Source organism: Hippocampus bargibanti, linkage group LG20 (assembly GCF_051943395.1).
Source record: "Hippocampus bargibanti isolate YZ-2025 linkage group LG20, ASM5194339v1, whole genome shotgun sequence".
Lineage (NCBI taxonomy): Eukaryota > Metazoa > Chordata > Actinopteri > Syngnathiformes > Syngnathidae > Hippocampus > Hippocampus bargibanti.
Window position 1 is genome coordinate 12,137,912 of NC_142753.1, and position 25,824 is coordinate 12,163,735.

At 46.8% G+C, this 25,824-nt stretch overlaps 5 protein-coding genes across 7 annotated transcripts; 4 read left to right on the plus strand and 1 right to left on the minus strand.

Moving 5' to 3' along the window:
• The first annotated feature begins 597 nt into the window (after positions 1-597).
• Positions 598-3,128, plus strand: cart4 (cocaine- and amphetamine-regulated transcript 4). The gene is made up of 5 exons (XM_089023539.1): positions 598-1,432; positions 1,516-1,763; positions 1,951-2,102; positions 2,538-2,624; positions 2,737-3,128. Exons 3-5 carry the CDS (start codon positions 1,953-1,955, stop codon positions 2,842-2,844), a joined length of 345 nt encoding a protein of 114 aa, XP_088879665.1. The 5' UTR covers positions 598-1,432; positions 1,516-1,763; positions 1,951-1,952; the 3' UTR covers positions 2,845-3,128.
• A 1,913-nt stretch (positions 3,129-5,041) lies between these two features.
• Positions 5,042-9,564, plus strand: vps45 (vacuolar protein sorting 45 homolog). The gene is made up of 15 exons (XM_089023695.1): positions 5,042-5,336; positions 5,501-5,635; positions 5,709-5,769; positions 5,844-5,923; positions 6,017-6,085; positions 6,147-6,284; positions 6,355-6,465; positions 6,961-7,095; positions 7,951-8,064; positions 8,136-8,303; positions 8,399-8,557; positions 8,643-8,750; positions 8,824-8,945; positions 9,134-9,265; positions 9,345-9,564. The coding sequence occupies exons 1-15, from the start codon at positions 5,244-5,246 to the stop codon at positions 9,421-9,423; spliced, it is 1,704 nt and encodes a 567-aa protein (XP_088879821.1). The 5' UTR covers positions 5,042-5,243; the 3' UTR covers positions 9,424-9,564.
• A 750-nt stretch (positions 9,565-10,314) lies between these two features.
• On the minus strand, positions 10,315-13,745 carry LOC148883269 (transmembrane protein 65-like). The gene is made up of 7 exons (XM_089023696.1): positions 13,322-13,745; positions 12,796-12,840; positions 12,113-12,180; positions 11,972-12,026; positions 11,750-11,792; positions 10,859-10,964; positions 10,315-10,751 (listed from the first exon to the last, which is right to left on the minus strand). The coding sequence occupies exons 1-7, from the start codon at positions 13,563-13,565 to the stop codon at positions 10,611-10,613; spliced, it is 702 nt and encodes a 233-aa protein (XP_088879822.1). The 5' UTR covers positions 13,566-13,745; the 3' UTR covers positions 10,315-10,610.
• A 447-nt stretch (positions 13,746-14,192) lies between these two features.
• psmb4 (proteasome 20S subunit beta 4) lies at positions 14,193-16,769 on the plus strand. The gene is made up of 8 exons (XM_089023243.1): positions 14,193-14,339; positions 14,826-14,952; positions 15,034-15,113; positions 15,189-15,335; positions 15,430-15,511; positions 15,585-15,701; positions 16,457-16,545; positions 16,658-16,769. Exons 1-8 carry the CDS (start codon positions 14,215-14,217, stop codon positions 16,668-16,670), a joined length of 780 nt encoding a protein of 259 aa, XP_088879369.1. The 5' UTR covers positions 14,193-14,214; the 3' UTR covers positions 16,671-16,769.
• An 894-nt stretch (positions 16,770-17,663) lies between these two features.
• On the plus strand, positions 17,664-25,772 carry rfx5 (regulatory factor X, 5). Of its 3 annotated transcripts, none has more exons than XM_089023046.1 (11): positions 17,664-17,890; positions 19,241-19,394; positions 19,478-19,511; positions 20,560-20,642; positions 20,738-20,860; positions 20,937-21,053; positions 21,153-21,231; positions 21,315-21,513; positions 22,174-22,310; positions 22,378-22,509; positions 23,531-25,772. In XM_089023046.1, exons 1-11 carry the CDS (start codon positions 17,782-17,784, stop codon positions 24,431-24,433), a joined length of 2,070 nt encoding a protein of 689 aa, XP_088879172.1. In that variant the 5' UTR covers positions 17,664-17,781; the 3' UTR covers positions 24,434-25,772. The 3 variants fall into 3 exon arrangements, with proteins under 3 accessions (XP_088879172.1, XP_088879173.1, XP_088879174.1); XM_089023047.1 differs by having other exon boundaries at positions 17,666-17,890; positions 22,231-22,310; XM_089023048.1 differs by having other exon boundaries at positions 17,666-17,890; positions 22,231-22,310; positions 22,381-22,509.
• Positions 25,773-25,824: the final 52 nt, after the last annotated feature.

Sequence of the window (25,824 nt, forward strand, 5' to 3'; positions counted from 1 at the left end):
AATGTGTATTTATGTTTGTATTTATACATGTGTGTGAATGTTTGTGTATATGAGTGTATATATGTTCTGTATATGTGTGTATATTTCTTTGTGTGGGTGTAAGTGTGTATTTATGTTTATATTTATGTGTGTGTTTATTTTAATATTTATATATGTACTGTATATGTGTGTGTATGTTTAAATATATGTGTGTGTTTATTTTAATATTCTTGTGTGTGTGTGTGTGTGTGTGTTTCATTGGTGTGTGTGTGTATGCTATGTGTGTAGGTAACACAAGCATTGAGGACCTGGACAACTTCCTGAAGGACAGGAAGCACCTGCTGGACCAAGATGAGGAGCGGGACTGGGATGAAGGCCAAGTGGGCGTGACCACGGCATCCCATCAAGAGGGGGGCGGAGTCACAATTGTCAACGCAACATCGGCCACGTTCATCCGTTGGGTGAGAACGACAATAAGCTTAACTCCATCGATGGATGTGGGAAATAAACTAACGCTAATGCTAACGTAGGTCTTGTTTGTCTTCTTCTCGACTACCTGGGCAGGGCTTGATGATGATGATGGTGGTGATGATGGTGGTCGTCATGGAGACACTCACGTGACCCGTTGCTCACATACAGAATCATTTTGTTCTGTTTTTTTTCCTTTGTGCATCTTGACATGATGTCACGCGAATGCAAATTTGAACACGACAGACAATCACCAAATGATCGAAGGAAGTCACATGACTGAAAAGTTACGATGTCACCGTATTTCGCTGCATTCTTCCGCTTTGCATGTTGACTTACTTTGAAGATCTTGAAATGTGTCGAATGCCATTGAAATAAATCTCCAAAATGATGTGCCTTTTGACATCCAATTGGACCTTTTATAGATCTGTGATGCCCAATCAAATCCCATCAACATGACGTGGATTGATGCACACTGACAGGCTTGCGTACGTCACGCGAACCCCCGCTGAGACGACCCCTGGCTTGACGTGGGGCTTGCGGGCGGGGCAAACGCCACCTTCACAGTGGGGGGGGGAGGCATTAAAGATGATAAAAAGCTTCTTTTATGCTGAAAAACTTCAAGAAGGCCCATGTCGTTTGTCTACATGACGGGGGTCGCGCATGCCGCTTCATCAAAACACACCGACTTGGACCACATCCGTCATGCAAATGAGCGTACAGTGTTTTGTTGACTTGCTGAAGCAGAGATCGGTCGCGGAGATGGAATTCAGCGATGGGTCGTGGCCATTGGTTGCGGTGATGGGTCCGTGCCATGTGTCCCGGCAATGGGATTCGGGGATGGCTCGTAGCGATTGGTCGACGCGATGGAAAGCGCCGATGGCTCGCGCAGGCCATCTCTTTCACCAGAGCTCAGTGCTGCCACTTGCCAGGTTGTGGCACTGGATGGTACTGCGCAACCCAAACATTCAAGCTTGACGTTCTGGTAGTCCATTTTTTATATATTTCATCTTTTTAGTCTGTCCTTCATCTTTAGAACTGTAACTGTGGCGTGTGGTCACCTTGCAGTGACCCGTTGAATATGGAGCAAGCGCCGTCTTCATCCATCAGAGGAACGGCCAGAAGCTCGCGGACGCACTTTTGATGTGACGACATGGCGAATGACAAAGGTGGGAGGAGGCAGAGGAGAGCATAAAGGCGAAGGTGCCACGATGCCACCGCACACCACCAGGGCAACAACAAGACAAGAAGAAGAAGAAGAAGCCAAGAAGGAAGAGGAAACCAAGAAGCTGAAAAATCAACGCGCTGACATCCAGGTGACAATTTCCAACTTTCAATTTAGCTTGAGTGATTTTAGGGACGGACGGCGGGCAAGGGGCAAGCACACCTGCCTCGCACTTCTGATCAGGGTTCAAACCCGAGCGTTGCCTTTTGGATTTGGCAGAAAAAAAAACAAATTCTGAAGCCCCAAATCGACGTGGGTTTTTTTTCTTCACCTCACAGGTATGATGGAGAGCATGCGATTGTTCCTGTTCCTGCATGTGTGTCTGTCCATGTTGACGGTCCTCTGCTGGGGTCAAAGGTTGGACGCCGACATGCAGGTTCCAGCCTCACCCGACCAACCCAAACTCTTGCGATTCACAAACGACGACCTGGTCAGTCCGCCTGTGTGTGTGTGTGTGTGTGTGTGTCTGTATGGCTATTCTTGTGAGGACCACGATGATTTTATACCATGCGAGTGAGGACGTTTTTGGCCAGTCCTCACAAGTTTTTCATTCTAAAGGCTTCTAGAGGGTCTATCTATGCATCTCTCAAAATTTTAGAGAGGTCCTCACAAATATACCCCCAAAAAAATTCTGTGTGTATTTTCATTTCATTTGGATACACACACTTTTACTCACTACCACCACCTGTGCATGTGTGTGTGTGTGTGTGTGTGTGTGTGTGTGTGTGTGTGTGTGTGTGTGTGTGTGTGTGTGTGTGTGTGTGTGTGTGTGTGTGTGTGTGTGTGTGTGTGTGTGTGTGTGCGTGTGCGTGTGTGTGTGTGTGTGTGTGCGTGTGCGTGTGCGTGTGCGTGTGTGTGTGTGAAGGCGGAGGTGCTCCAGGGCTTCCTGGATGAGGCGGAAGACATTGGCAGCGACCTATCGCGGGAGAAGAAGGCCAGTTTTTTTCCTCGGGTGAGAATACTGTACTGATGACACCTGTCAATCATAAAGCGATGCACCACCCCAAAAAAAGCCGGACTATTTATGAGATTTGCTTGTGATTTTTGCGGATATCGTGTGTCAGTGCGACGTGGGCGAGCGCTGCGCCATGAAACACGGACCCCGAATCGGACGCCTGTGCGACTGCCTGCGCGGGACGGCGTGCAACACTTTTTTCCTGCGCTGCTACTGAACACCTGCGAGGACCACCGCAACCTCACCCCCGCAGCGACGTCAGTGCACCAATCGCATTACAATCCCGACGCCATTTTAGAATCTTTCACAACACGTCATAACTCCCCCCCATGTGAAAATCTTCTGTGGGCTAGCTAGCGGGCTAATTGTTAAAGGTCATTCACTGCCTCCTATGTAGCTTCCTGGTGTCCCACGCAGAATGTGGCACAACTCGATGTTCTTCCCATTGTCTCCTTTCAAATATAACTTTGTGTCATCTTGATCTTACTAATAAACAAAGTTCACAAAACTGGACGTGTCACACGGCTTCCTGTCTGACCACCAATCAACACGCTGGGTCAACCTCAGCCAACCAATATTGAACAATGAGTTAACTTGTACGTACAGTAATACCTTGGCTTACGAACACTTTAGCTAACGAACTTTTCGCCTTACGAACATTAAATTTGCGAGAATGTAACCTTGGCATACGAAGTAGTTTTCGGCAAGCGAACCAAAGCACGCGGAGCGCCACAGTGGCTGGCGGACTAGTTTTCCACACCCCCTTCGAGTGCAGACATGGTTTGTTATCGAGTGGAATACTTTTGCTTTTATGGGACCGAAGAAGACCCACCCACAGAAGAAGGAGATCATCGAAAAACACCAACGAGGTGTGCGTTTGTGTGACTTAGCTGTCCCAGCACCATTACACGAAGTCGACCTTTGCTCCCAGCCATTGACAACTACCATCACAAAGGTAAATAAAACGACTATTATACTGTACGGTTTATTTCTTTAATTACAATAAAATAGCACATTTATTATACATAAAATAAAGTATATTTTATGTAGTTTTAAGGCTTATTTAGTAGAAAATTATGTTTTATGGCGACCTGGGAACGGATTATTCTAATTTTTAATGGTTTCTAATGGGAAATAAATGTTTGGCAGACTAACTTTTCGCCTTACACACACTTTCTGGAAACCAATTAAGTTTGTAAACTGAGCTATGACTGTATATGTAACTGAAACATATCACAAGATGACGATTTTCATCACTTTTTCAATATAGCTGACGATGTAGTTGAATCAAAAATGTGTTTTGGGGCGACGTGGATGATGTCGTCGATGGATGTTCAGACGGATGAATAACAAGACGGCTTTCCTGTGAGCTCGTTTGGCTCATTGAAGCAAAGGCGATGCCTGATCAAAGATGAGCAAGGTGAAGTCTACGCCATGTTTTTTTTACATTGCTTCGTCGGGCACAGACCAAACAGGCTATTCACCCTGCTGGTATTTAGTGCACAGATAAGAGGCCTTCATCACACACACACACACACACACACACACACACACACACACACACACACACACACACACACACACACACACACACACACACACACACACACACACACACACACACACACACACACACACACACACACACACACACACACACACACACACACACACAAGCAAAGCTATTTACGCATTAGCAGCGTGGGGAGCAAGAAAAAAACATGAAAAGACAAGATGGCCTTTTCGCAGCAGTTTCAAAGGCAAGGTGACACCTCATTCGGTGTTTGTTGGCTTGAAGATCAAACATGCCAGTACGTAATTCGACTTCCATCTCCACCCCATGATTAATTTAAAATGATTCTCAACATTTCTTGAGCGAGACGACTCAAACGGATTTGATTGGTTCAAGTTTCTATGAGAGTTTTGAAAGGCGCTTAGAAATGAAATGTATTATTATTATTATTATTATTATTATTATTATTAGAGAATCAAACGTCTCCACAAGATGGCAGCGTTGCGACGTTGTTAAACCAGGAAGTCCACCACGCCCGCTCACTCGTTCGTAAAAGCGACGGTGTGAATAAAGATGTGAGATTATTTGAATATTTTTAAGGACAATGGCACCAAAATAAAAGTTTTTGACCAATGTAACGTTTTAATAATTCAGGAGACTAAAAACAAAAAGATGACTTGTGTCAGGTGAAGAATTGCCGCTTCCGGTCACTCGTCAAATTAAAAGGTATGGGAGGCAAACATTTGCGGGACAAACAATGTAATCATTTGAAACCGCCTTTAAATATGAATCGTGTGTTTATAGATTATACATTTTGGTATAACTATGAAACGTGGAACTTTTCTTTTGTGTTGGGGGGCGTCCTGTGGATTATTTTGAACGCAGTTGTTGGCCATCAATTGACTTCCTCCCAAAGTGACGTTCAGAATGGCCGCCGTCTTGTTTTCAGCCCTTGTGGTTTAAGAAGAACCCGGACGCTGCACTGACTTCATTCCCCTATTTTCTCTGGTCTGTTTCCTATCAGTCCCGCTTAAATCTCGGCTGTGTCTTTCAGCTCGTCAGCCTGTTCTTCTTTTTGCTCGTCGTCGTTTCTGGTGGCCGCCATGAACGTGACGTTAGCGGTGAAGCAGTACATCTCCAAGATGATAGAAAGCAGTGGGGCCGGGATGAAGGTCCTCCTCATGGACAAGGAGACGGTAAGGACACACGTCGCCCAACGAGGAACCGCTAAGGTTCCACGTACAAGAAAAACGACAAGTCCAAACAACGTTTGCTCTTCTCAAAGTGCTTACACACAGTCGGGTCCAGTTGGAAGTTGGCCTGTTGTCATTGCTCGTTGTTTCGTGTTGCGCCTTCATAGACGAGCATCGTGAGCGTGGTCTACACGCAGTCAGAGATCCTGCAGAAGGAGGTCTATCTCTTTGAACGCATCGACTCGCACAACAGAGAAAGCATGAAGCACTTGAAGGCCATCTGCTTCCTCAGACCGACCAAGGTGCGCGTCACTTGCCATCGTCGACATCAATAAGAAGAGGAGGAATTGGAGTTGACGTGCGCGTGTCTTGCAGGAGAACGTGGAGCATCTGATCCAGGAGCTGAGAAGACCAAAGTACAGCGTCTACTTCATCTGTGAGAAGGCCGAATCGGCTCGCCGCCATCTCGGCATCACGCCGGACTCATACGTGTGTACGTTTGTGTGTCAGACTTCAGCAACGTGATCAGTAAAAGTGAAATTAAAGCTTTGGCCGAGGCTGACGAACAGGAAGTGGTCGCAGAAGTCCAAGTGAGTGATTCTTGCTGACTTCTTTGTGGTTTCAGCCTCTCTGTCCTCCGTGACGTTATGACTGTCTGCGTCTGTGTGTGTGTCTTTTCACAGGAGTTTTATGGCGATTTCATCGCCATCAATCCTCACGTGTTCTCCCTCAACTTGCAAGGTGTGGCCAAGGTAAGAAACAACGTGGCACCGTGTTGCCCCGTCTCTCTAAACTCTCTCCTGAATGCGACAGGGACGTAGCTGGGAGCCGTCCGTGTTGCGGCGCTGCACGCAGGGCTTAACGTCCGTCCTCCTGGCCTTGAAGAAATGTCCCATGATCCGCTACCAGCTGTCCTCTGACATGTCCAAGCGGCTGGCGGAGAGCGTCAAGGTTAGCCCAAAGGCCACCGGGGTCGTCCCCGGGGCCTCGCGCTGACCTCCGGATTATCGCTTGCGCGCAGCAAATAATCACCAAGGAGTACGAGCTATTTGACTTCAGGAAGACCGAAGTCCCGCCTCTGCTACTCATCCTGGACCGCAGCGACGATGCCATCACGCCGTTGCTCAACCAGGTGACGCGCCCAGTCTTTAACTCATTCACTGCCAGATGATGTGCAAAAAATGCGTCCACTCCAGTGCCAGGGTTTTTGTCATTGTCACTCAAATTGCAGGACCCACAGAACATTGAGTTTTAGGACTACATCAACATTCAAATGGCGTTAGAAACCGTAGACTCTCTTCTTTCATCAGGAAAAAGAGTTCATTCCCAAGTTATATGGGTCTGGAGTTATCTAAGCTTGAAATTGGGACGGCTGTACAAAATACAATACATAGATATTGATTTATATAGCGCTCTAACAACAGCTGAAATGCTGCCCCCTCGTGGAAGGGAAAAGCATTGCCAGAGGTCTAACCAGCGCTCTATCGGCACCCCCCGCAAGAAAAGAACCAAACCCGAACAAATTCGGCAATGGCGCTCCTCCTCACATTTTTCAACTAGCGAATCAATCAATTCTATGAGCAATAGCCACAAATATAGCAATATGTTGTGACTTGTCTATTGGCAGTGGACGTACCAGGCCATGGTGCACGAGTTGCTGGGCCTCAACAATAACCGCATCGACTTATCCAGGGTACCCGGGATCAGCAAAGACCTACGCGAGGTGGTCCTGTCTGCCGACAACGACGAATTCTACGCCAACGTGAGTGTCTACCTCGGAGGCTTTCACACTAAAATCTTTCATTTGCATACCTGCCAACAACACTGCTTTTGCCGTAAAAACTCCCATTTGGCTTACGGGTTCATCAGAGTCAGGAAGTCTTTAATAGTCCCGCAATGGGGAGATTTGCAGCGCACAGCAGCCATTGAAAGATTAAAAAACACAAACTGCACGTCGTGCAAATATAAGAAAATCATATTGATATACAGTACGTAACTGTATTGCATCATCATCATCATCATCATAAGGTGGCTGTGCTATTTACGGTCCAAGAGTCCTTTTTTTCCATTCACGTGTTTCTTAACAAGTCAACGAATGAAAATGACAATTTCCAATAAAAACACTCAATCGTCACTCAATCGTACTGTAGTCGACGTTAATTTAAAACACGAGAATCAGCACAATTGCGCCTGCGCGTGGTTCGGGTCTTTCCTGGAATCCAGACTCAAGAGTTCGCATCGTTCTTAGCATTGTCGTGTAATGGCGTCCGATTGGATAAAAATCAACCGTTGTTTGGTGAGGAATACTCCCGAGCGTTTGCAGGAGTTTGATTTTGCTCAAGAAAAGGTGAAAATGACGGCGGTTTGACGTTCATACCTGCCAACCTTGGCTAATAGCTGCCTGTACAAAAGTGGAAGTACGCTGTAGGTTATTTGAAATGATAAAAAAGCGGAAATACAGACAGCTTATTGCGCACGCGCAGTAAGCTGGCGTATTACGAGGCTTTTCTGCTCTCCGAAGTGGCCAGACGTGCGATTTCCACACTCGTTTGGTCCCCGCTTGAATCTCCAAACAAGGCAGCGTTCCCCACTTCCGATACAATTGTACTTCTTCCAGAATTTGTACTTGAACTTCGGGGAGATCGGCACCAACATCAAAAACCTGATGGAGGACTTCCAAAAGAAAAGACCCAAAGGTCAACAGAAATTGGAATCCATCTCCGACATGAAGGTGCCGTCAATTCGGCGCTGGCGCGTTTGTGATTTGCCGAGTGACCCCGCCCCTTTGGACGTGCACCGCAGGCCTTCGTGGACAACTACCCCCAGTTCAAAAAGATGTCGGGCACCGTTTCCAAGCACGTGACCGTGGTGGGCGAGCTGTCCCGCCTGGTGGCCGAGCGTCATCTGATGGAGGTGTCCGAGGTGGAGCAGGAACTGGCTTGCCACAACGACCACAGCAGCGCGCAGCAGGTACACGCGCGCACGCGCACGCACACACACACACACACTCTTCCGCACCAACAAAAACATTTGTGGCCGTGAACATTCGGCGCCGTTTCGTCCAGAACGTGCGTCGGCTGCTGCAGAATCCACGCGTGTCGGAAGTGGATGCGGTGCGCCTGGTGGCGCTCTACGCGCTGCGCTACGAGCGCCACAGCGGCAGCGTCCTGCCCGTGCTGCTGGATGAGCTCTCTAGGAGGGGCGTTTCCGACAGGCACCGCAAGGTACGCCTGCACGCCAAGAAAAGAGGTTTTTTGGGCACGATCGGACATCAAATATTTTCCGTTGAGGTTTGCGCGTGTGGCTCAGATGGTCCAGTGTGTGGTGGAGTACGGCGGTAAGAGAGTTCGGGGAAGTGACCTCATCGCACCGACAGACGCGGTGGCCATCACCAAACAGTTCTTCAAAGGCCTCAAGGTGGGCGACCAGTCGGCACCGCGAATGGTCGTCAACGAGCGGCGTGTCACCAACGACTGCGTTGTGCGTACAGGGCGTGGAGAACGTCTACGCGCAACATCAGCCTCTTCTTCACGATACCTTGGATCAGCTGGTCAAAGGTCGCCTCAAGGACAGTCAGTTTCCATATTTGGGAGCCAGCAGCCTCAGAGACAGGTGATTGGTCGCCATGGGGGAAGGGTGGGAGATGGGTCGCTGCAGAGGACATAATGACATCATGTTTTGTGTTATGTGTGTGTGTGTGTGTTGGGTATTTTTGTGTATGTGGCTTTGTGTCTACGTGGGGGGATTGTGTGGGTGGGGGTGTATTTTGTGTTTTTGTGTGTGTGTGTTTGCACATTCAGGCCTCAGGACGTTGTGGTGTTTGTGATCGGGGGAGCCACCTATGAAGAAGCCCTCACTGTCTACAACATGAACCGCAACACACCCGGCGTCCGCATCGTGCTCGGGGGGAGCAGCATGCTCAACACAAAGAGGTCTCAACACACACACACACACACACACACACGCACGTTCAGCTCGTAACATCCGCGCCTCCCTCTCTTCTGCTCTCAGCTTCTTGGAGGAAGTGATGTCATCCACAAGTGGAGGCGAGCGGTCGCAAGGCGTTGGTCGCCACGGCAACAGACACTAAACACGCTTAGCACGGAGCTCCAACATTCCTCCGTTGGTCACGCGTGTCCTTTTTTCCGACGTCCGTCTTTGCTTTGGCGTGTTGAGGAAAAAACTAATCCTCCTAAACATGGATGTAACACAACATTCCTAGCTTGTACGCAAACTACAGTAAAGTCTCGTTATATCGATATTCAAGGGAGTCCGAAAAAATATCGATATAACTGGGACTATCGATATATCCGACTCTGTTTGCATGTAATTTTCTCCGTGCGTGCATAGAAATAGTATCGATATAACCGGGACTATCGATATATCCGATATCGATATAACGAGATTTTACTGTATGTGACAAAACGCGTCTCCTGTGAATTTGGGTTCTTCCATGATTTCAATCCATCCATCCATCGTCGCGGCAACATCTGCATTCAAACAATTTCATGTGCTTTGAAAAAAAATCATTTATTCAAAAACACAGTGACACAAAAAATCGGGTGGGCCATCTGGGCCTGCAAGGCCTTCTCTGCAGGCCTAAAGATATCTGAATCGCAGACTAATGTGACTTATAATTTGTCCCTGAATTCTTATTAAATAATTCTAAATAGTCTTTTGGGCTTCCTTTCATTACTTTTCTCCAGTTGTGCCGCTTCCAGGTGTGTCTTTTCATATTTAAGCATTTATCCAATCACATTTCAGCCAACCTGCACGCCTTCACAATCAGTTCTGCAGGCCCTGAACCCTTAAATGTGTCAATGTGTCAAACCGTTGCTCTAACCAATCACATTTGGAGTTGGCAACCCAAGGCCTGCTGGAAGCGGCAGAGTTTTCACAAACTATACGTAATTGGCGAGTCACTAGCCCCTCCCCCTTTTTAAAAATATTTTTTCTTTCCTCAGTGGGGGAGGATAAGCAATTGCAGAATTGGAAGATTTTATTTATTTACTTGCAAGGTGAGTGAGTCGTTACGTACTTTGAATGGATCTCTTGTCACACACACAATTTTTTCCCCCCCATATTTGCTTGTAAATGACACCGTCCCTTTAAATGACATTCAATGACCCAAAATTCCCATTGATGGTTTCCAGTTTGGAAAATTTCCACAATTCCACTGGAAACGATTTTTTTTGTCTGTAAACTCTCCAGGTCTTTCCAAGGCAGCACCAACGGACTAGGACTGTCCATTTTTGTGTGTGTGTGTGTGTGTGTGTGTTAGGACGCCGCCGCCGCCGCCTTGTCCGCGGCTTTGTCCGCCGCCTTATCCGCTTTGGCCTTCTTGGCTTCGTCCTCGCTGGTGAAGCAGAGCGGAAACATTCCCAAGAGGCATCCGATGAAGATCCCGATGGCTTTGCCCTGCAGGACACGTGGAATGAAATGGTACGTGCGGCGTTAATGGCGGCAAGTTTGCAACAAAAAAAAAACAAAACCAAAACCGGGTGAGAGTTGAGCGCCAAATTCACCATGTGCGAGCTTAGCCTGGTTTGCCACATATCGGCCTGCTTGGGCGTCAGATCCGGCACTTGCATGCCCAACCTGGACGCCAACGCCTCCACGTAACCTGCCAAGCTGAATTAAGTATCACGCACACACATGCGCACAAATAAACCTCAAATCGGGAGCACAATCACAAAAATCAATCACTCGATATGGAAGACTCCTAAACGAATACTATTGATCGAGTAATTGTCGGTCACAAACGCGATATTTCTTGCTGGCGGTTATCATACTGCCACACTCTGATCTCCAAAATGGAGATTCAAGATTTGTCAAGTTCAATCTTCAGAATCAGAAATCCCTTCGCAGTCCCACAATGGGGAATTTTTCAATCTACAGCAGCAACATTGAAAAGGGGGCGGCAGGAGTGGTGTATTGCATGTACAAAACAAATGTCACTTCACTCGGATCTCATCAAGAGGCAACTACATCAACGACCATCACAAAGGTGAATAAAACCACTTTATTATACGGTCCAGTTTATTTCTTTGATTACAATACAATAGCACATTTATGATACATAAAATAAGGTCTATTTTGTGTCATTTTAAGGCTTATTTCGTAGAAAATTATGTTTTACAAGGACCTGGGAACGGATTAGTCTCATTTGAAGGGTTTCTTATGGGAAATAAATGTTTGGAAGACACACTTTTCGCCTTAACACACTTTCTGGGAAATTAAGTTCGTAAGCTGATGTATCACTGTATGATACGACAAAAATGTTCATATCTACTGTTGTTTGTAACTCAAATGTAGGGAAGCGTCTATACGTAGTGCAAATTATAACATATAAAGTACATTATAGTAATACAATCTTTACACTGCCAACATGGAGTAAGTGAAAAACGTCAACTTACCCGAGACCCGCCAGGTCGGAAACCATGTTCCCCCAAGCGGCAGCTGAATGGAGAGACGGACAAAAACACTTTGGACAGAAAGAACAACTGAGAGACGGACGGGCCATCATCAGCATAAGGGGGGGGGGGGTGCTCGTCAGACCGCTTGATGATCCAAGACGTCATCGCTAAACTTAACGCAATCGTCAAAAATTCATCGTAATCATCATAATAAGATGTTACCAGCCATGGTGGAGATTCCCAGCGTGATTCCGATGGAAAGCTCAATCTGCGTCCCCTGCAGGAGAAAAACACAAAACAAAGTGACATCCTTCAAAAGGGTGTCAGAACATCAACAAGAACGCAACGTGGCTTGCCACTCACAGCTGAGATCATGATGGCATTGTCCAGGAAACCAAAGCCGATGAAGGGAAGAGTATTGTGGAATAAAACTGTGACACAACAAGACGAGACAGGCGTCAGTTCAGTCTGTTTGTATGACTAGTCTTGTGAGGACCGCTAACATTATATACCCAATGTAGTGAGGACATTTTTGACAAGTGAGGACCATTTGGCCGGTCCTCACAAGTTTTTCATTCCAAAGGCTTCTAGAGGGTCTACATATGCATCTGTTCAAGTTTCAGAGAGGTCCTCACAAATTCACCCAATATAATTTTTTGGTGTGTATTATCATTTCACTTGGATACTCACACTTATAACTCACTGTGTGTGTGTTTATGTTTGTGTGTGTGCGTGGTTAATGAGAGGAAAACGTTCATACCACAAAAAGTAAAACGATATTTTAACCAAATTCACCACAGGGGTGAGGACTTTGAATGTACCCATTCAGAAAACTCACTCCTGCTGTTTCAAGACCACTTTTTATTGCTTTGTTTTTAAAGAAGTTGAAGTGGGAAATGGGCTGACATTTACTCTTCAAATGGAACGCTAGTTCTTCTCTAAACTTATCAGCAACGGTGGTCCTCACTCGTTATCTGGAGTTATCCGGACCTCACAAAACCATTGAAACGGGAATGTATGTGTGTGTGTGTTTGCGTGAAGCTGACCGTATCTGATCTGAGCCGCGGTGGGTGGTGAAGGTTCCAACGTTTCTGTAGAGGAAAGGCATCCGTCAATTTTAAAATTGCCTGAGGTAAACCATCAAAACTCGCTTTTCCAACATCTCAGTTCTCAACCAATTCTCAATTTTTTTTTTTTTTTTTTTATGCCTCAGTTTTTTTATTCTGCAGTTTCCAACCAAACTGAGCACACCTGAATGCACCACTCAACTCGCCTCCGCTTCCTTATACCTGAATGGTTTGTAGGATGGCGGGGTGGTGGTATCAAACAACTCTAAAAATATGATAAATGAAAGTCTTTTTGTTCACGATCATTTAACGTTTTCCTTAGCTCACTCACTAGCGACAAAACGTCTAGTTTGGGACCAAATAGATGGATAAAGTTTGCCAAAAAAATAGGAAGCACTTGGACTAAATTACAATTTGTGAGCCCCAAGTGTAGACCACGCCCATTCGCTTGAAAGTCCGCCAGGTGAGCCTGGAATCCGGAAGTGACGCGTGGGGCGGGGCACACCTTGAGCGACAGCGATGGACTCAAAGTTGTGGAGCTCCTTGAGTAAACAGGCCCTCTCCCGGGCCTGCAGCCGGTAGATGAACTCTTTCGCCCGCTTGGACGAGTTGAGCGGCTCGCTGTCCATGCGGCTGTGAGTTCCTAGCAGGCGTCCTGACCGCTGGCTCGCGGTTCCGCCCGGGAACCTCCGCGAGCGAAGCGCCGCCGCAGCAGGGCGAAGCGCCGCCGACGGCCACAAGCGTAGCATGCCGAGCGCGCGTCGCACGGCACCGGAACGGACCAATCGATACAAACAAAATTCTCCCCGTGATCGATCTGATTGATTCTCAAAGTTCGCCCGAAAACAACGAGAGGCTTTCACGACTCCACTTGAGGCTCTCGTTCAAGTTCTCGCTCCGAAGTCAAGTCACACCGCGCGAGACACACTTCTGTTTCAGCCTTTCACAATAAAAGTTAGGCCTTCCGATTTTGCTTATTTTGGGATCCCCCGTTCTTTTGCAACGAAGGGTATTTTATGGCAATTTCAACAACGCGAATACACCAAATGTAACAAGTAGTGCGGTAAAATATGAATTATCACTATTATTATTATTATTTGATGATATTCGTTCATCCTTTTTTGATTATGGGGTCAAAATTGTGCACCGAAACATGTAGTTTCTTCATTGTAACAGATGGGGGCGCTACCGGATTGCTGTCATTCTTTGTTTGAAACAAGTTTATTCGTTTTACAGTTGTAATTTATTTAAAAAGAATAATAATCTAAAATATATTAATGTACTATTGTAGTCATTATTTATTAATAATAGATTTGTATTTATTTATGGTTTGGTCTCCGGCACGCCAGTGACAATTCTCTCGGAGGGAACGTCACTTCCGCCATCGATTTCCCCAACATGGCAGCCAGCGGCTTGAAACTCAATTTATGGGAGAATGGACCGACCCCAGGCGGCTTTTTCTCACCCAGGGGTGGAAACGGTGTCGGCCAGAGTTCAACTTTCAGTCCGGTTCGACACACGCTGTGAGCGCCGAGCTTTTGCGATCTTGTTTTGAATTTGAAACTGTTGAGTTTTCGCGTTGAGGACCAACGCTGCTGTATCATCGTCGAGCTAACTGACGCTATGCTAATTGTCGAGTCGCTCCGCCGTACGATTTAATCCTCTCTAAGAAGACTTCTCTTGAATTAAGTCTTATTTTATGTGAGGAAAACTGGACCTTGTTGTCTGCTCGCGTTTGTTTGTTGGATTAGCGAGTTAACGTTAGCACACTGTCGCTCATCTCGTTTATTTTTAGGATTAAATATGTACCAATGCTAATTTTTTACCAAAACACAGTCTAATTGTGGCCATTGCGTTAGGCATAACGTTGTGTTCGTGTTAAACACTAGTTTATGGCCACTACGTTTGTAATATGCCCACACTAAATACAAAAAAGTAAATAATGTCATTCCCCCCCCCCCCAGTTTGATAGGCATCTAGATTTGATTGTCACGAAATGTTGTGCGCAGGACCCCCATTGTAACCGGAACGTCGGTGCTGGCGGTCAAGTTCACTGGAGGCGTCGTGATGGCGGCTGACATGTTGGGCTCGTACGGCTCCTTGGCGAGGTTCCGAAACATTTCCCGACTCATGAAGGTTGCCTGCCTGTCTGCCGTGTGTGTTTATATGTGCGCCAACACATATCGAGGCAAATACATACCCATTTTTCGCCCCAAGGTGAACAACAGCACCATCCTGGGTGCTTCAGGCGACTATGCCGACTACCAATACCTCAAGCAGGTCATCGAGCAGATGGTGTAAGCACGAGGCTTGGTGCCTGAAGAGTGAAGCTGAGTCACATATTGATGACGCTTGTTTTTTCCTCTTCCCAGCATCGACGAGGAGCTGCTTGGTGACGGCCATAGCTACAGCCCCAAGGCCATGCACTCGTGGCTCACCAGGGTTATGTACAACCGCCGCAGTAAGATGAACCCCCTGTGGAACACCGTGGTCATTGGCGGATTCTACGACGGGCAGAGGTCGGGACGCACGCGTGTTAACTTTGAATGAGAGTCGATGTTTGTGAGGAGGGGTCCACGTCAACAACAGTAGGCTGTTCTTGTTTCTCCGTAGTTTCCTGGGTTACGTGGACAAACTGGGCGTGGCCTACGAAGCTCCCACAGTGGCCACCGGTTTTGGTGCTTACCTGGCTCAGGTCAGTGAGCCATCCTCTCCCGGGATACCCTCTTGTTGCTGTGTATTTGACCTGTGTACATCCGTGTACATAGCCCCTGATGCGGGAGGCGTTGGAGAACAAGGTGGAGGTGAGCAAACAGGAAGCCTGCGAGCTGGTGGACCGCTGCCTCAAGGTTCTTTACTACAGAGACGCACGCTCCTATAACAGGGTGAGTTCCCCTAAAATGGCAGTCAAGCAAAATGGCTCCCAAGTACACAACAGTTCGAAGTACACAACATCATTTTTTGAGTTGAAATGGAGGCAGAGGTTTGTACCATTTTGATTAAAAACTTTTTGTCACGTGTGTGCGCGCGTTCATTTCAAAGGGAACAAATACATGTTATTATTATTGTTTGTAATGTAGTGATTTTTTTAATATATATTTTTTTATCGGGAGCACCATCTCTCGTCAAAACACATGACTCTAATATAGAGTGTGTTGAATAAGAATTCAAGAATTTGATTAACTTATTCACTGCCAGACAAAATGCAAAAAATAAGTGGCCACCACTTCAGTGCCAGGGTTTTTGTCATTGTCACTCGAATTTCAGGACCCATAAAATATTGAGTTTTAGGACTACATTAACAGTCAATGCAGCATAAGAAACCTTAGACTCTCTTCTATCATCATCCTAAGTTATATAGGCCTGTAGTTATATGGCCTTCAAATGGGTGGCTGTCCAAAATACAATGTAATACATATATATTGGTTTATATAGCGCTTTAACAACAGCTGAAGCTGGAACAAAGCGCTAACATGGAAAAAAAGGGAAATGCCACCCCCTTATGGAAGGGAAAAAAACATTGCGAGAGGTCTGGCCAGCGCTTTATCGAAATCCAAGCAAGAAAAAAACAGACTGTACGTTATTAAATCATTTAACTCATCTGATGGTGTTTCTCACAGGCATTTTTTTGTTGTTTCAGTACGAGATTGCCATAGTAACCGAGGAGGGCGTGGAGATCATGGGCCCGCTGTCTTCCGAAGCTAACTGGGACATCGCTCATATGGTCAGGTAAGGGTCAAAGGTCTCGCCTGCTTCCTCCTCAGATGACAAAAGTGCTCATAAATTTGATTACTACATGAAATTAAGTCAATATTTGTATTTGGTCTTGTCTTGTCCTCAGTGGCTTCGAATGAACACCCGTTTTGAGCCACGGTTCCAGTGTTTCTGCTCTCGTGCAAATGTTTCTTTCTTGTCATTTTTCTATCATTCAAATAAATGCGTTGAAACAAACATTGTGTCGTTTTCTTTTGTTAGGCTACATATGCTAGCATCTATGATAAGATAACTCAACAACACACATCCGAAATACTTTATTGACTCTCTTCCCACCTTCAAATCCCACCTCAAAACCCATCTGTTTACAATTGCATTCACAGTTTAGTTTATTGTTCTTTTAATTGTAAAGTGTCCTTGGGTGATTTGAAAGGCGCTTGTAAATTAAATGTATATACAGTAAAGTCTCGTTATATCGATATTCTCGGGAGTCGGAAAAAATATCGATATAACCGGACTATCAATATATCCGATCCTGCGGCATGTAAATTTTCTCCTTGCGTTCATAGAAATAGTATCGTAATAAGCAGTATCGTAGTAAGCAGTACTATCGATATAACGAGACTTTACTGTATGTATACAATTATGTACTATCTTTTAAATAGTATACAGTATATTACTACATATATAGTATATATACTATATTGTAAATTTCTATACTACTATCATATTTTATTTTTGTAATAAATATTGCCAAACATACCCGTTTATTAAAAATGATTTCATCTCGACTGCTGTGACGTTTATTTTGTTCGCGCGTTTTCCAGACAGCTTGTTGCCATGCAGAATAGCGGAGACCAAATCATCTGTCTCGTAGCTGAGCAGACGAGAAGACGTCGGCCAATCAGAATAATCTCCGTCAGAAAAATATTTCACGTCAACGAATGGAATGGGGCCTAATTTGGGTATCTAGGCAGATTGGCGCACGCCCTCCAATGGCAATAGACGTGCGCTTTGTAGTCAGGCAGACATAACAGAGTCGTCCAATCACAAAAAAAATCTCAAGGGCTTTTTTTGCTGTATCTTGGCTCAGGTACTTTCCTTTTCTTTTTTAAAATGTCAGCTGTATTGTTAATCATAAGTGTTGTCATCATTTCGTAACACGAGTCATTACCCGCGCTTTGGGGATTACTTCCAAATAATATGGCCTCGAAAAACAAGTTTCGGGCTCGCTTCGTAGCTTGCTAGCTGATGCTATTGAATAGCAACGCGCTGGGTTTGCTTTGTTCGCGCGAGACAAACGTTGGCATCGTCGCGACTGTTCGGGTGACATCATGTTTGCCGGTTTGTACGAGTGCTGGTGAGATTTAGGATTATGATATGAATGATAATAATAATCATGGTGTGTCCGTTCCGGTCCGATAGCATGGCGGCTAGGTGCTTAGCTCGACGCTAACGAAGCCGACACATGGCGGCAGACAGAAAGCAGTCTTGCGTCACCTCGCCTCCTCCACCCGGGGTCGAAGCGACTGGCCGGGCGGCGGAAGTCCCAAAAACGCCGCTGAGCAGCGGCCTCAAACTCGGAAGACATTTGATCATTACTCATCTTTACTTGGTGTGTGTTCATTCAACTCATACAAATGTGTCCACATACGTATGTCCAAGACACATCTTGAAGTACATCACATTTGCTGGAATTCACTGTTCGGTCAGCACGGGGACTTGGTGGTTAGCACCTCGATTCAATATTATTTCTACATGAGCCTTAAAGGACAACCGACGCCTCCGGACAAGTTGTGTCCATCATTTGTAAAATCACTTCTAATGACTTCTCCTGAGCGTATTTTACAAAGATTCCACCGCATATAGTAGCTATATTTTACCTTTTAAGACTCGCGCTGAATATTCAGGAAGTCTTGTTTTTGAATTGGTGACGATACCTACCGTGACGTCACGTCTGGAATGCAGCTGACTGTGAAAGCAACGCACAATGCATTTTGGGTACTTTGTTTGGACTGAAAACTTCGTGTTGATGGCGAAATTAGAAGGAAAACACATAAATAACGCGATGGTGAATCATTGTGTGTTGCACCAAGACTACTATTTGCTAGTAGTTGACACAAACCCCAGCAGACAAACAGCCCATTTCCAACGGAGCTTGGGCCCCATCTTGTGCGTTTTCTGGGATGCTACATTGGAGTCCAGACTCCTCAAAAAGAGACGGAAGGACTTCTTTAATCGATTGCAAACAGTTATGCTTTCCTCTTCAGAACTTTTTGAATCCTATTCATAACTGGATGAATAACAAGAAAGCATCTTCTCCCAATCTGAAGCCATTGTTTTGATTCTCGAGCAAGGCAAGACGTCTTGGCGTGACACCACGAACAAGGGGGCGGGACCTTCTTAAGCTGGCCATTTCTGGTTTTATTTTGACGTCGTTTTTGGACACTTGAAGTCATTTTTATTGGTGTTTTGCATTTGACTCAAAATATCATCATGCATGTTTTGGGTATTTTAGATGCTATCAAACATTTTTCTGATGTCAGTTAGGAAACCAAAAAAAATGGTGTCGGTTGTCCTTTAAGCGGTCCAGGAAGGTCAGCTGGCATAGTGTCCGTGTCCAGCTCTTGAGGACTTGTGAAGATGTCCCATGTATTTGTTTTTGGATGAATGAAGAGCAACTTTGAGGGGCCGTCCCACCTGTGTTTAGATGGTGCTCCTGAGCACTGCGTAATCGGGTGGGTCCACATGTTGGAGGAGCAGCACCGGTGCCAGCCCGGCGGCGGCGAGGACGGTAACTCGGATCCGCCAGACGGCGACACCGAGCCCAGCATGCTGGTGCAAAAGCTCAAGACAAACATCTCGTACGTCGTACCCAGCGTCACCGGACGACAACAACAGACAGACAGCCTCAACAATCTCAGGTTCTGTTTGTCTTCTGTTGCAGGAAGAGTGTTCAGAGCAAAGTGGACCAGATCCTGGTGAGAACTATCCTGACGCAACATTTGGATGATTGTTTTCCTACCAAAACAATTCTTTTTTGACAAAAAGTGAATCAAACTCCCAAGTGAATTGCAAATGAAGGAACGCAAATCAAATTGCATCATCAGGAAACAATCTCGAATCACAACGTCAAGAATCAAAATGTATTTGAAATTGGAATGGATTGAATTAGCCCTTATTAGCCTTTATCACGGTGGATAAATGTACATTTCACAACAGCAAAGTGATGAAAGTAAGAGGAAAGGAAAGAAAGAAGTAGAAAAACAAAATACAAGACCCGCTGTCAAGGCAGCCACGCTCACGCCGCCATCTTGAAGTGAAACAAACTAAAAAAACAAATAATGTGACACAACACAAAAGACACAGACAGTCATTCAATCTCAAGTACGTTCTGCACCTTCTTTGTTGTACGAAGCAGTTCTTGAAATGAAAGAGGAGGGGATCAAAGCGTCCTTTTCACCAGTGGATCAGGGACGTCATGGCGATGACAGTCAAATGGCACAGAGATTGCTCCCAAATCAAAAACAGTGCTGACATATTCGTGCTGCCGAAAAGGCGCAATCGCTGAGCAGTTTCCTCTTTGATGAACGTTGTGGCCAAAAATGCTGAAAAACAATCTATTCATTCCATATTGGGTTTGTTCTTTTATTTATTTGTGTTTTTTGCTGTTACTTTTTTTTTCAAATTGTTTTTCTTCATATTCTGTTGATGTATTTCTGTATTCATTCATTCCCTGCCAAAAATGTGTCCGCTCCAGTGCCAGGTTTTTGGTCATTTGAACTGAAATTGCAGGAATATTGAGTGTTAGGACTACGTAAACGTTTAATACAAGGTTAAAAACCTTCCACATGACGCACAACAACTCTACGTGCTAAAAGAAACAACAAAAATGGACATTTCATCCATCTGAGATTGAACGTTGACATAATGCAGCGGTACATATCAGTCTCCCGTTGCCATGACACCAACAAGGAGAATCACCACTCGTACCGATTGATGATGTCACGGCGCGTTCTTGTTCAACAGCAAGATGTTCAGCGCTTCTCGGACAACGACAAGCTGTATCTGTATCTCCAGCTGCCGTCGGGCCTCGGCGCCGGCGACAAGAGGTCTGACCGCTGTCGCTGTCGAGTCACCCCCCACACCCCCAAAATCAGTCTAACTCCGTGTGTGCGTGTGTGTGTGTGTGTATGCGTGGCCGTAGCGGCGGAGGAGACAGTTTGTTCAACGCGTCTGACCAAGTTCACACCTGCAACTGGATCCGCAGCCACCTGGAGGAGCACTCTGACACGTGTCTGCCCAAGCAGGACGTCTATGAAACGTACAAGTAAGCGCACCGCGCACACTCACTCGCGCTGACCCGTCGTCCTCCATAGCGTCTGAGTATCCGGCGCCCTTTTCAGGCGCTACTGCGAGAACCTGCAACATCGTCCGTTGAGCGCCGCCAACTTTGGAAAAATCATCCGAGATATTTTCCCCAACATTAAAGCCCGACGCCTCGGAGGCCGAGGCCAGTCCAAATATCCTCGCGTTGAGATGAAACGTGCCCCAAAATGGCCACTTTTCGTCATCCAAGTGTCAAATGGGCCGTGAGCTTTCCTTAACTTGCCAGGCGACACATACTGCTACAGCGGAATCCGCCGGAAGACTGTACTCAACATGCCGCTGCTGCCCAACCTGGACCTCAAGAGCGACCCGGTAGCTAGCGGCGTGAGCGCACGTTATCCGCACACCCGCCGGATCGATCCCATCCCCGTCTCCTCCTTTTTGCTCACCCTCAGGCCGAGTTGACGGAGTTGGTGCAGACGTATAAGCAGGAAGTGACGGAGGCGGCGTGCGAGCTGATTTGCGATTGGGCGCAGAAGATCCTGAAACGTTCTTTCGACACAGTGGTGGAGATTGCTCGCTACCTCATCCAGGAACACATCGTCAACCCGCGATGCAGTCAAGCCGAGCTGGTGGCGTCGGCAGCGCTTGCAGGTGCCCGCGCGTCACTGGTGGCCTGCGCGTGTCAATCCTAGGCCTTCAGTAGTGCTACGTCTCAATCGCTCCACAGCTAGAGGGTGCCGTTGACCAGGAAATAACTTCAAGAAAGTGAAGAAATACTGTCATTAAGCTGCTCACATTTTTACTCTCAATGTGTGGATTCGTGATCACCTCATGAAATTGCAACATTATTTGCGCTAGATTTAGAGCGATCCCACCTTTCTTAATGATGTCCGTCAATTCTTGAAAAGTCCGTCTTTAAAATGGCTTTAACAGTAAATCTGCAACCAAATCCATTTCTTCTCTTTCAGCCGTTGTGGGTTGACAAAACCACAATGAAAACAACATTAGGCAGCAAGCGAAAGATAAAGTGTGCTAGCTGTGGCCAGTATGCTCTTATCACTCGCGGCTATGATTGGCTCTAGTGACTAGCCAATCGTAATTTGGTTAAAGCGACAGCTTCGTCGCCATTGATTTTTATGTGAATTGTCGATTTCTGACCCTGGTAACCAAAAATGGCTGAAATGTAATTGGCTAAATGCTTCAATGCGAAAACACACATCCGGAAGTCATGAACGGAATCTTAAAAACAAGATGGAATTATTTCAAAAGAATTCAGGGATTCAGATGAGTCTGTGATTCTGATATTTGTAGGCCAGCAGAGAAGGCCTCGCACTGGTGTGCGTAAACATGTTTGTCCGCTGTGTCCAGGAGGTCCCGCCAAGCCTCACAAGGTCATCAAGAAAACCCCCCTGTCCAAATGCGAGGGTGACGCCCCTGCCGACTCCAAGGTAATCCGGCCGCCGCCTGCCCGGCGCCCTCCGTGCGGCGCCCTTGATCGACTTCCTGTTTCCTCAGAAGGACTGCGCGGAAGCCGCTTCCTCCTCATCGGCGTCAAAGCTGCCGGTCGCCGACAAAGCGACGCCCTCGGCCAAGCCTCTGTCACTGGAGGCTCCGCCCTCCCCCGCCGTCTCCTCCCTGCGGCCTGCGGTAGGTTCCCTGCAGCTGTCTGTCAAATTTTGGCTTTTTGATCAATTATGATTTGCCCATAGAACTTCGTAATGCACTTTTTTTTCCGATTAAAGAAGAGAGTTTAAGGTTATTTACGCCGCATTGAATGTTGATGTAATCCTAAAAGTCAATATTGTGTGGGTCCTGCAATTTGAGTGAAAATGTCCAAAAGACATTTTGCACATCATTTGGCAGTGAACGAGTTAAGACAGTAGCCTAGCCAAGTAGCGCGCTAATGCTAATCATCATTTGGTGCGCAGCTGGGAGCTTTTTTTTACTTTCATTGCTTGTTTAGTGCACGATGACTTCTGAAAACATTCGCCGTTTTTTTTTTCTTCTAATTTTTTGGGTATTTTTTTTCAAACTTTCAAATATTTTCTCCTGTTTAATTAATTTTGTCTTTTGTTTATTTGTTTGATATTTTTGCTGTAACTTTTTTTAAATTGTTTTTCTTAATATTCTCTTGGTGTATTTCTTCTATTAACTCATTCACTGCCAGACATGAAAAATGTGTCCAGTCCAGTGCCAGGGTTTTTGTCATTTCAGGACTCACAGAATATTGAGTTTTAGGACTACATAAACATTCAATTCAGCGTAAGAAACCTTACACTCTCATCTTTCATCAGAAGAAAAGATTTCATTCCTAAATGATATGCCTCTGGAGTTATATGAACTTGAAATGGGGGCGGCTGTACAAAATACAATATAATAGATACATATTGATTTGTATAGCGCTTTAACAACAGCTGAAGCTATAACAAAGCGCTTACATGGACCAAGAAAAAAAGCTGCCCCCTGGTGGAAGGGAAAAACATTGCCGGAGGTCTGACCGGCGCTTGATCGGCACCCCTCGCGACAAAACCCAAATTCGGAATTGGCGCTCCATGTTACAATGTTCAATTTCCAAATAAATTCGGGAGTGGCAGCAAAGGCCATTCAATGCTTGTATCTCAAATGTTTGCTCTTAAGTCAAAGCATGAAATGGGTGTGTTGATTGCAGGTGGAGGCGTACATGAAGCAGCTTCCCCGAATCCTCCCTCGCAGCTCCATGCCAGACAAGACGCCACTATCGTTGCCTTCATCGCCGCCTTCGCTGACGCCCAAAGACACTTTAGTCGCAGGCGGCGCTTCCGGGACGGGCGGCGGCGTGAAGGTGATCGCCATGGCGACGCTGCCCCAACAGCAGGGCGGCCCGCTGCCGCTCGTGATCGTCCCTCGGGGCTGTTTGTCCTACGAGCGAGAGAAAGCCACGCCGCCCGCGACCGGGCTGCACAAAGCGCCAGAGGGCGCCGCCAAGCGGCCCCCGGAACCCGCCGCCGGCACGCCGGCCTCCCCTCCCGTCAAACGGAAACGAGGGCGACCCAGGAAACCTCGCCCGGAGGATGCTTCACCCCCACCCGCCGCGCCGCCTCAAGCGGTGGGCCCCCACGGCCCAGTCATCGCATCGGTGACAGGCGGCGTCATTCAGAAGGCGTCGGCGGCGGCGTCGGCGGCGTCGGCCTCGCAGTCGGTGCTGGAGCTGGTGATCCGGGAGCCGCCCGGTCTGCTTCTGAGCGCGCTGCCCGGGCCGCCGCCTCCTCCTCCGCCAGCGCAACGTAGCCAGCCGGAGCCCGAATGCCACACTCGCCCGCTGCTGCTCTTCCAGAGCGCAGGAAACGCCGGCTGGGAGTTGGCGCCATCTGGTCGCACGCCCATGGTGGAGGTCATCCAGAAAGCACCGAGACCCAACAACAACAACAACAACAACAACAACAACAACAACAACAACCTTCCGCTGGCTCCTCCCAGAATGCAACCCGAGTGCAACCAAGTGGAATTCAAGCTCAGGCCGGTGGACAGCAACTTGGCGTCGTCTTCGTCTTCTTTGGCCCGAAAGGGGGAGGAGCCAGCGCACAGCCCCTAGAGGCCACTTTTACCTCAAACCACAAACTTCCAGATTGGCCACGCGGGTGACCGATCGGGGGATACGCGAAGCCGAGCCCTCATTGCACTCAACCTACACTGCGGTTCGTCCGTCTGTCCGTCTGTCGGACCCACCCCCTCCACAAGCCCAAACAGGAAGTTGACTTTCTCCGGGTCAGAACCTGTTCCGGATTCTTTTTTTAATGACCTCTACGCTTTTGTGAGCTTTGTCCTTCTTTTCCTCCCGCGCACGCCAATTTGCGTTGCGTGTGTGTTTGCACACGCGTGTCCCCGTGCGTGTGCGTGCATGTTTGTGTTTCCCTTGTGTGTTTGCGTAAGTGTATTTTCATGTCTGAGTGTGTTTTGAGTTTTATGTGTGAGTGCGTGCGTGCGCGTCCTGATGCTCTTGTCGTTTAAAGCGAGCCATCGCGTGACCCGCGGCCGTGCAGCCGGACGGTCTCTCTCCAACCGCTGACATCATCTGGCTGCCGTGATGACGTCATCGCTTGGCGTATCATTGGTGAAGATGTCTTTGACCAAAACGGCGAGCACAATGTTCCCATGCAGTAAATTATCTTGTTAGCGTCTTAGCTCACACATTTGTTTGCACTAACCTCACATTTACGCCACGTGATGATGATGATTGCGAGGGGGGACTTTTATAAAAAATGTCACATGATACGGTGGGGATTCCACGGCAACAATGGTGGGAAGTGGAAGTTCTTTTTGGGAGGACGAGTTGAACGTGAAGTCGGTGGGGGCGCGAATGACGTAAAGATCGGTAATCGGGTAGCATGTGGATCGACCATGCACATGCGCCATCTTGCACTTTCAGGCAGGAAGTAGAAGGGTGAAGCCATGTCACGTGCCTGATCTTAGATTCTGACTGTTTGCAGCCAGTGTTTTGAGTGGACGCCATGCTGCGCCGAGCGAGGCATTGTTGCTCATCTAGTTCTGCCATTTTTTTTTCTAAATGTATTTTTCTTTTTGTTTGTGTGCTGCTATGAAATGTCCCGCATGGATTACCTGTGAGGTTTTGTTTCCGTTTTGGTATTTGTGTTGTTTCCCTTTTGCACTTTATACTTGTTCTTTATTCTCAACGTGTTCTTGGAACGTTTGGTTGACGACATGAAGCCTGACCAAGTCGGTGCAACTGTCAAAAAGGAAGAAAAAAACAAGATGCCACTCATGAGTGCAATGTACATTTTTGCTTTCTTCATTTCTTTGTTTGACGTGAAGAGAACGTGGAATTGGCCGGGAGTAATGGATCTATTTTCCTATGTGGATTGATCCAAAAAAAACAACAACAACAACTAAACATGTCATTTTTACAACCTGAATTTGGATTGGATTATTTTATTTTTATTTCCCTCCATTAATGTGGTGGATGAA

Coding starts and splice junctions, on each gene's coding strand:
- cart4 (XM_089023539.1), top strand. CDS start 1,953: ATGATGGAGAGCATGCGATTGTTCCTGTTCCTGCATGTGTGTCTGTCC. Junction 2,103..2,537: donor GATTCACAAACGACGACCTG/GTCAGTCCGCCT, acceptor GTGTGTGTGAAG/GCGGAGGTGCTCCAGGGCTT. Junction 2,625..2,736: donor AGGCCAGTTTTTTTCCTCGG/GTGAGAATACTG, acceptor ATCGTGTGTCAG/TGCGACGTGGGCGAGCGCTG.
- vps45 (XM_089023695.1), top strand. CDS start 5,244: ATGAACGTGACGTTAGCGGTGAAGCAGTACATCTCCAAGATGATAGAA. Junction 6,466..6,960: donor TCACGCCGTTGCTCAACCAG/GTGACGCGCCCA, acceptor GTCTATTGGCAG/TGGACGTACCAGGCCATGGT. Junction 7,096..7,950: donor ACGACGAATTCTACGCCAAC/GTGAGTGTCTAC, acceptor TACTTCTTCCAG/AATTTGTACTTGAACTTCGG.
- LOC148883269 (XM_089023696.1), bottom strand. CDS start 13,565: ATGCTACGCTTGTGGCCGTCGGCGGCGCTTCGCCCTGCTGCGGCGGCG. Junction 12,841..13,321: donor GTCCATCGCTGTCGCTCAAG/GTGTGCCCCGCC, acceptor TTTCCTCTACAG/AAACGTTGGAACCTTCACCA. Junction 11,793..11,971: donor GGGAATCTCCACCATGGCTG/GTAACATCTTAT, acceptor CTCTCCATTCAG/CTGCCGCTTGGGGGAACATG.
- psmb4 (XM_089023243.1), top strand. CDS start 14,215: ATGGCAGCCAGCGGCTTGAAACTCAATTTATGGGAGAATGGACCGACC. Junction 15,114..15,188: donor CAGGTCATCGAGCAGATGGT/GTAAGCACGAGG, acceptor TCCTCTTCCCAG/CATCGACGAGGAGCTGCTTG. Junction 15,512..15,584: donor TTGGTGCTTACCTGGCTCAG/GTCAGTGAGCCA, acceptor CCGTGTACATAG/CCCCTGATGCGGGAGGCGTT.
- rfx5 (XM_089023046.1), top strand. CDS start 17,782: ATGCTATTGAATAGCAACGCGCTGGGTTTGCTTTGTTCGCGCGAGACA. Junction 19,512..20,559: donor GCAAAGTGGACCAGATCCTG/GTGAGAACTATC, acceptor CTTGTTCAACAG/CAAGATGTTCAGCGCTTCTC. Junction 22,510..23,530: donor TCTCCTCCCTGCGGCCTGCG/GTAGGTTCCCTG, acceptor TGTTGATTGCAG/GTGGAGGCGTACATGAAGCA.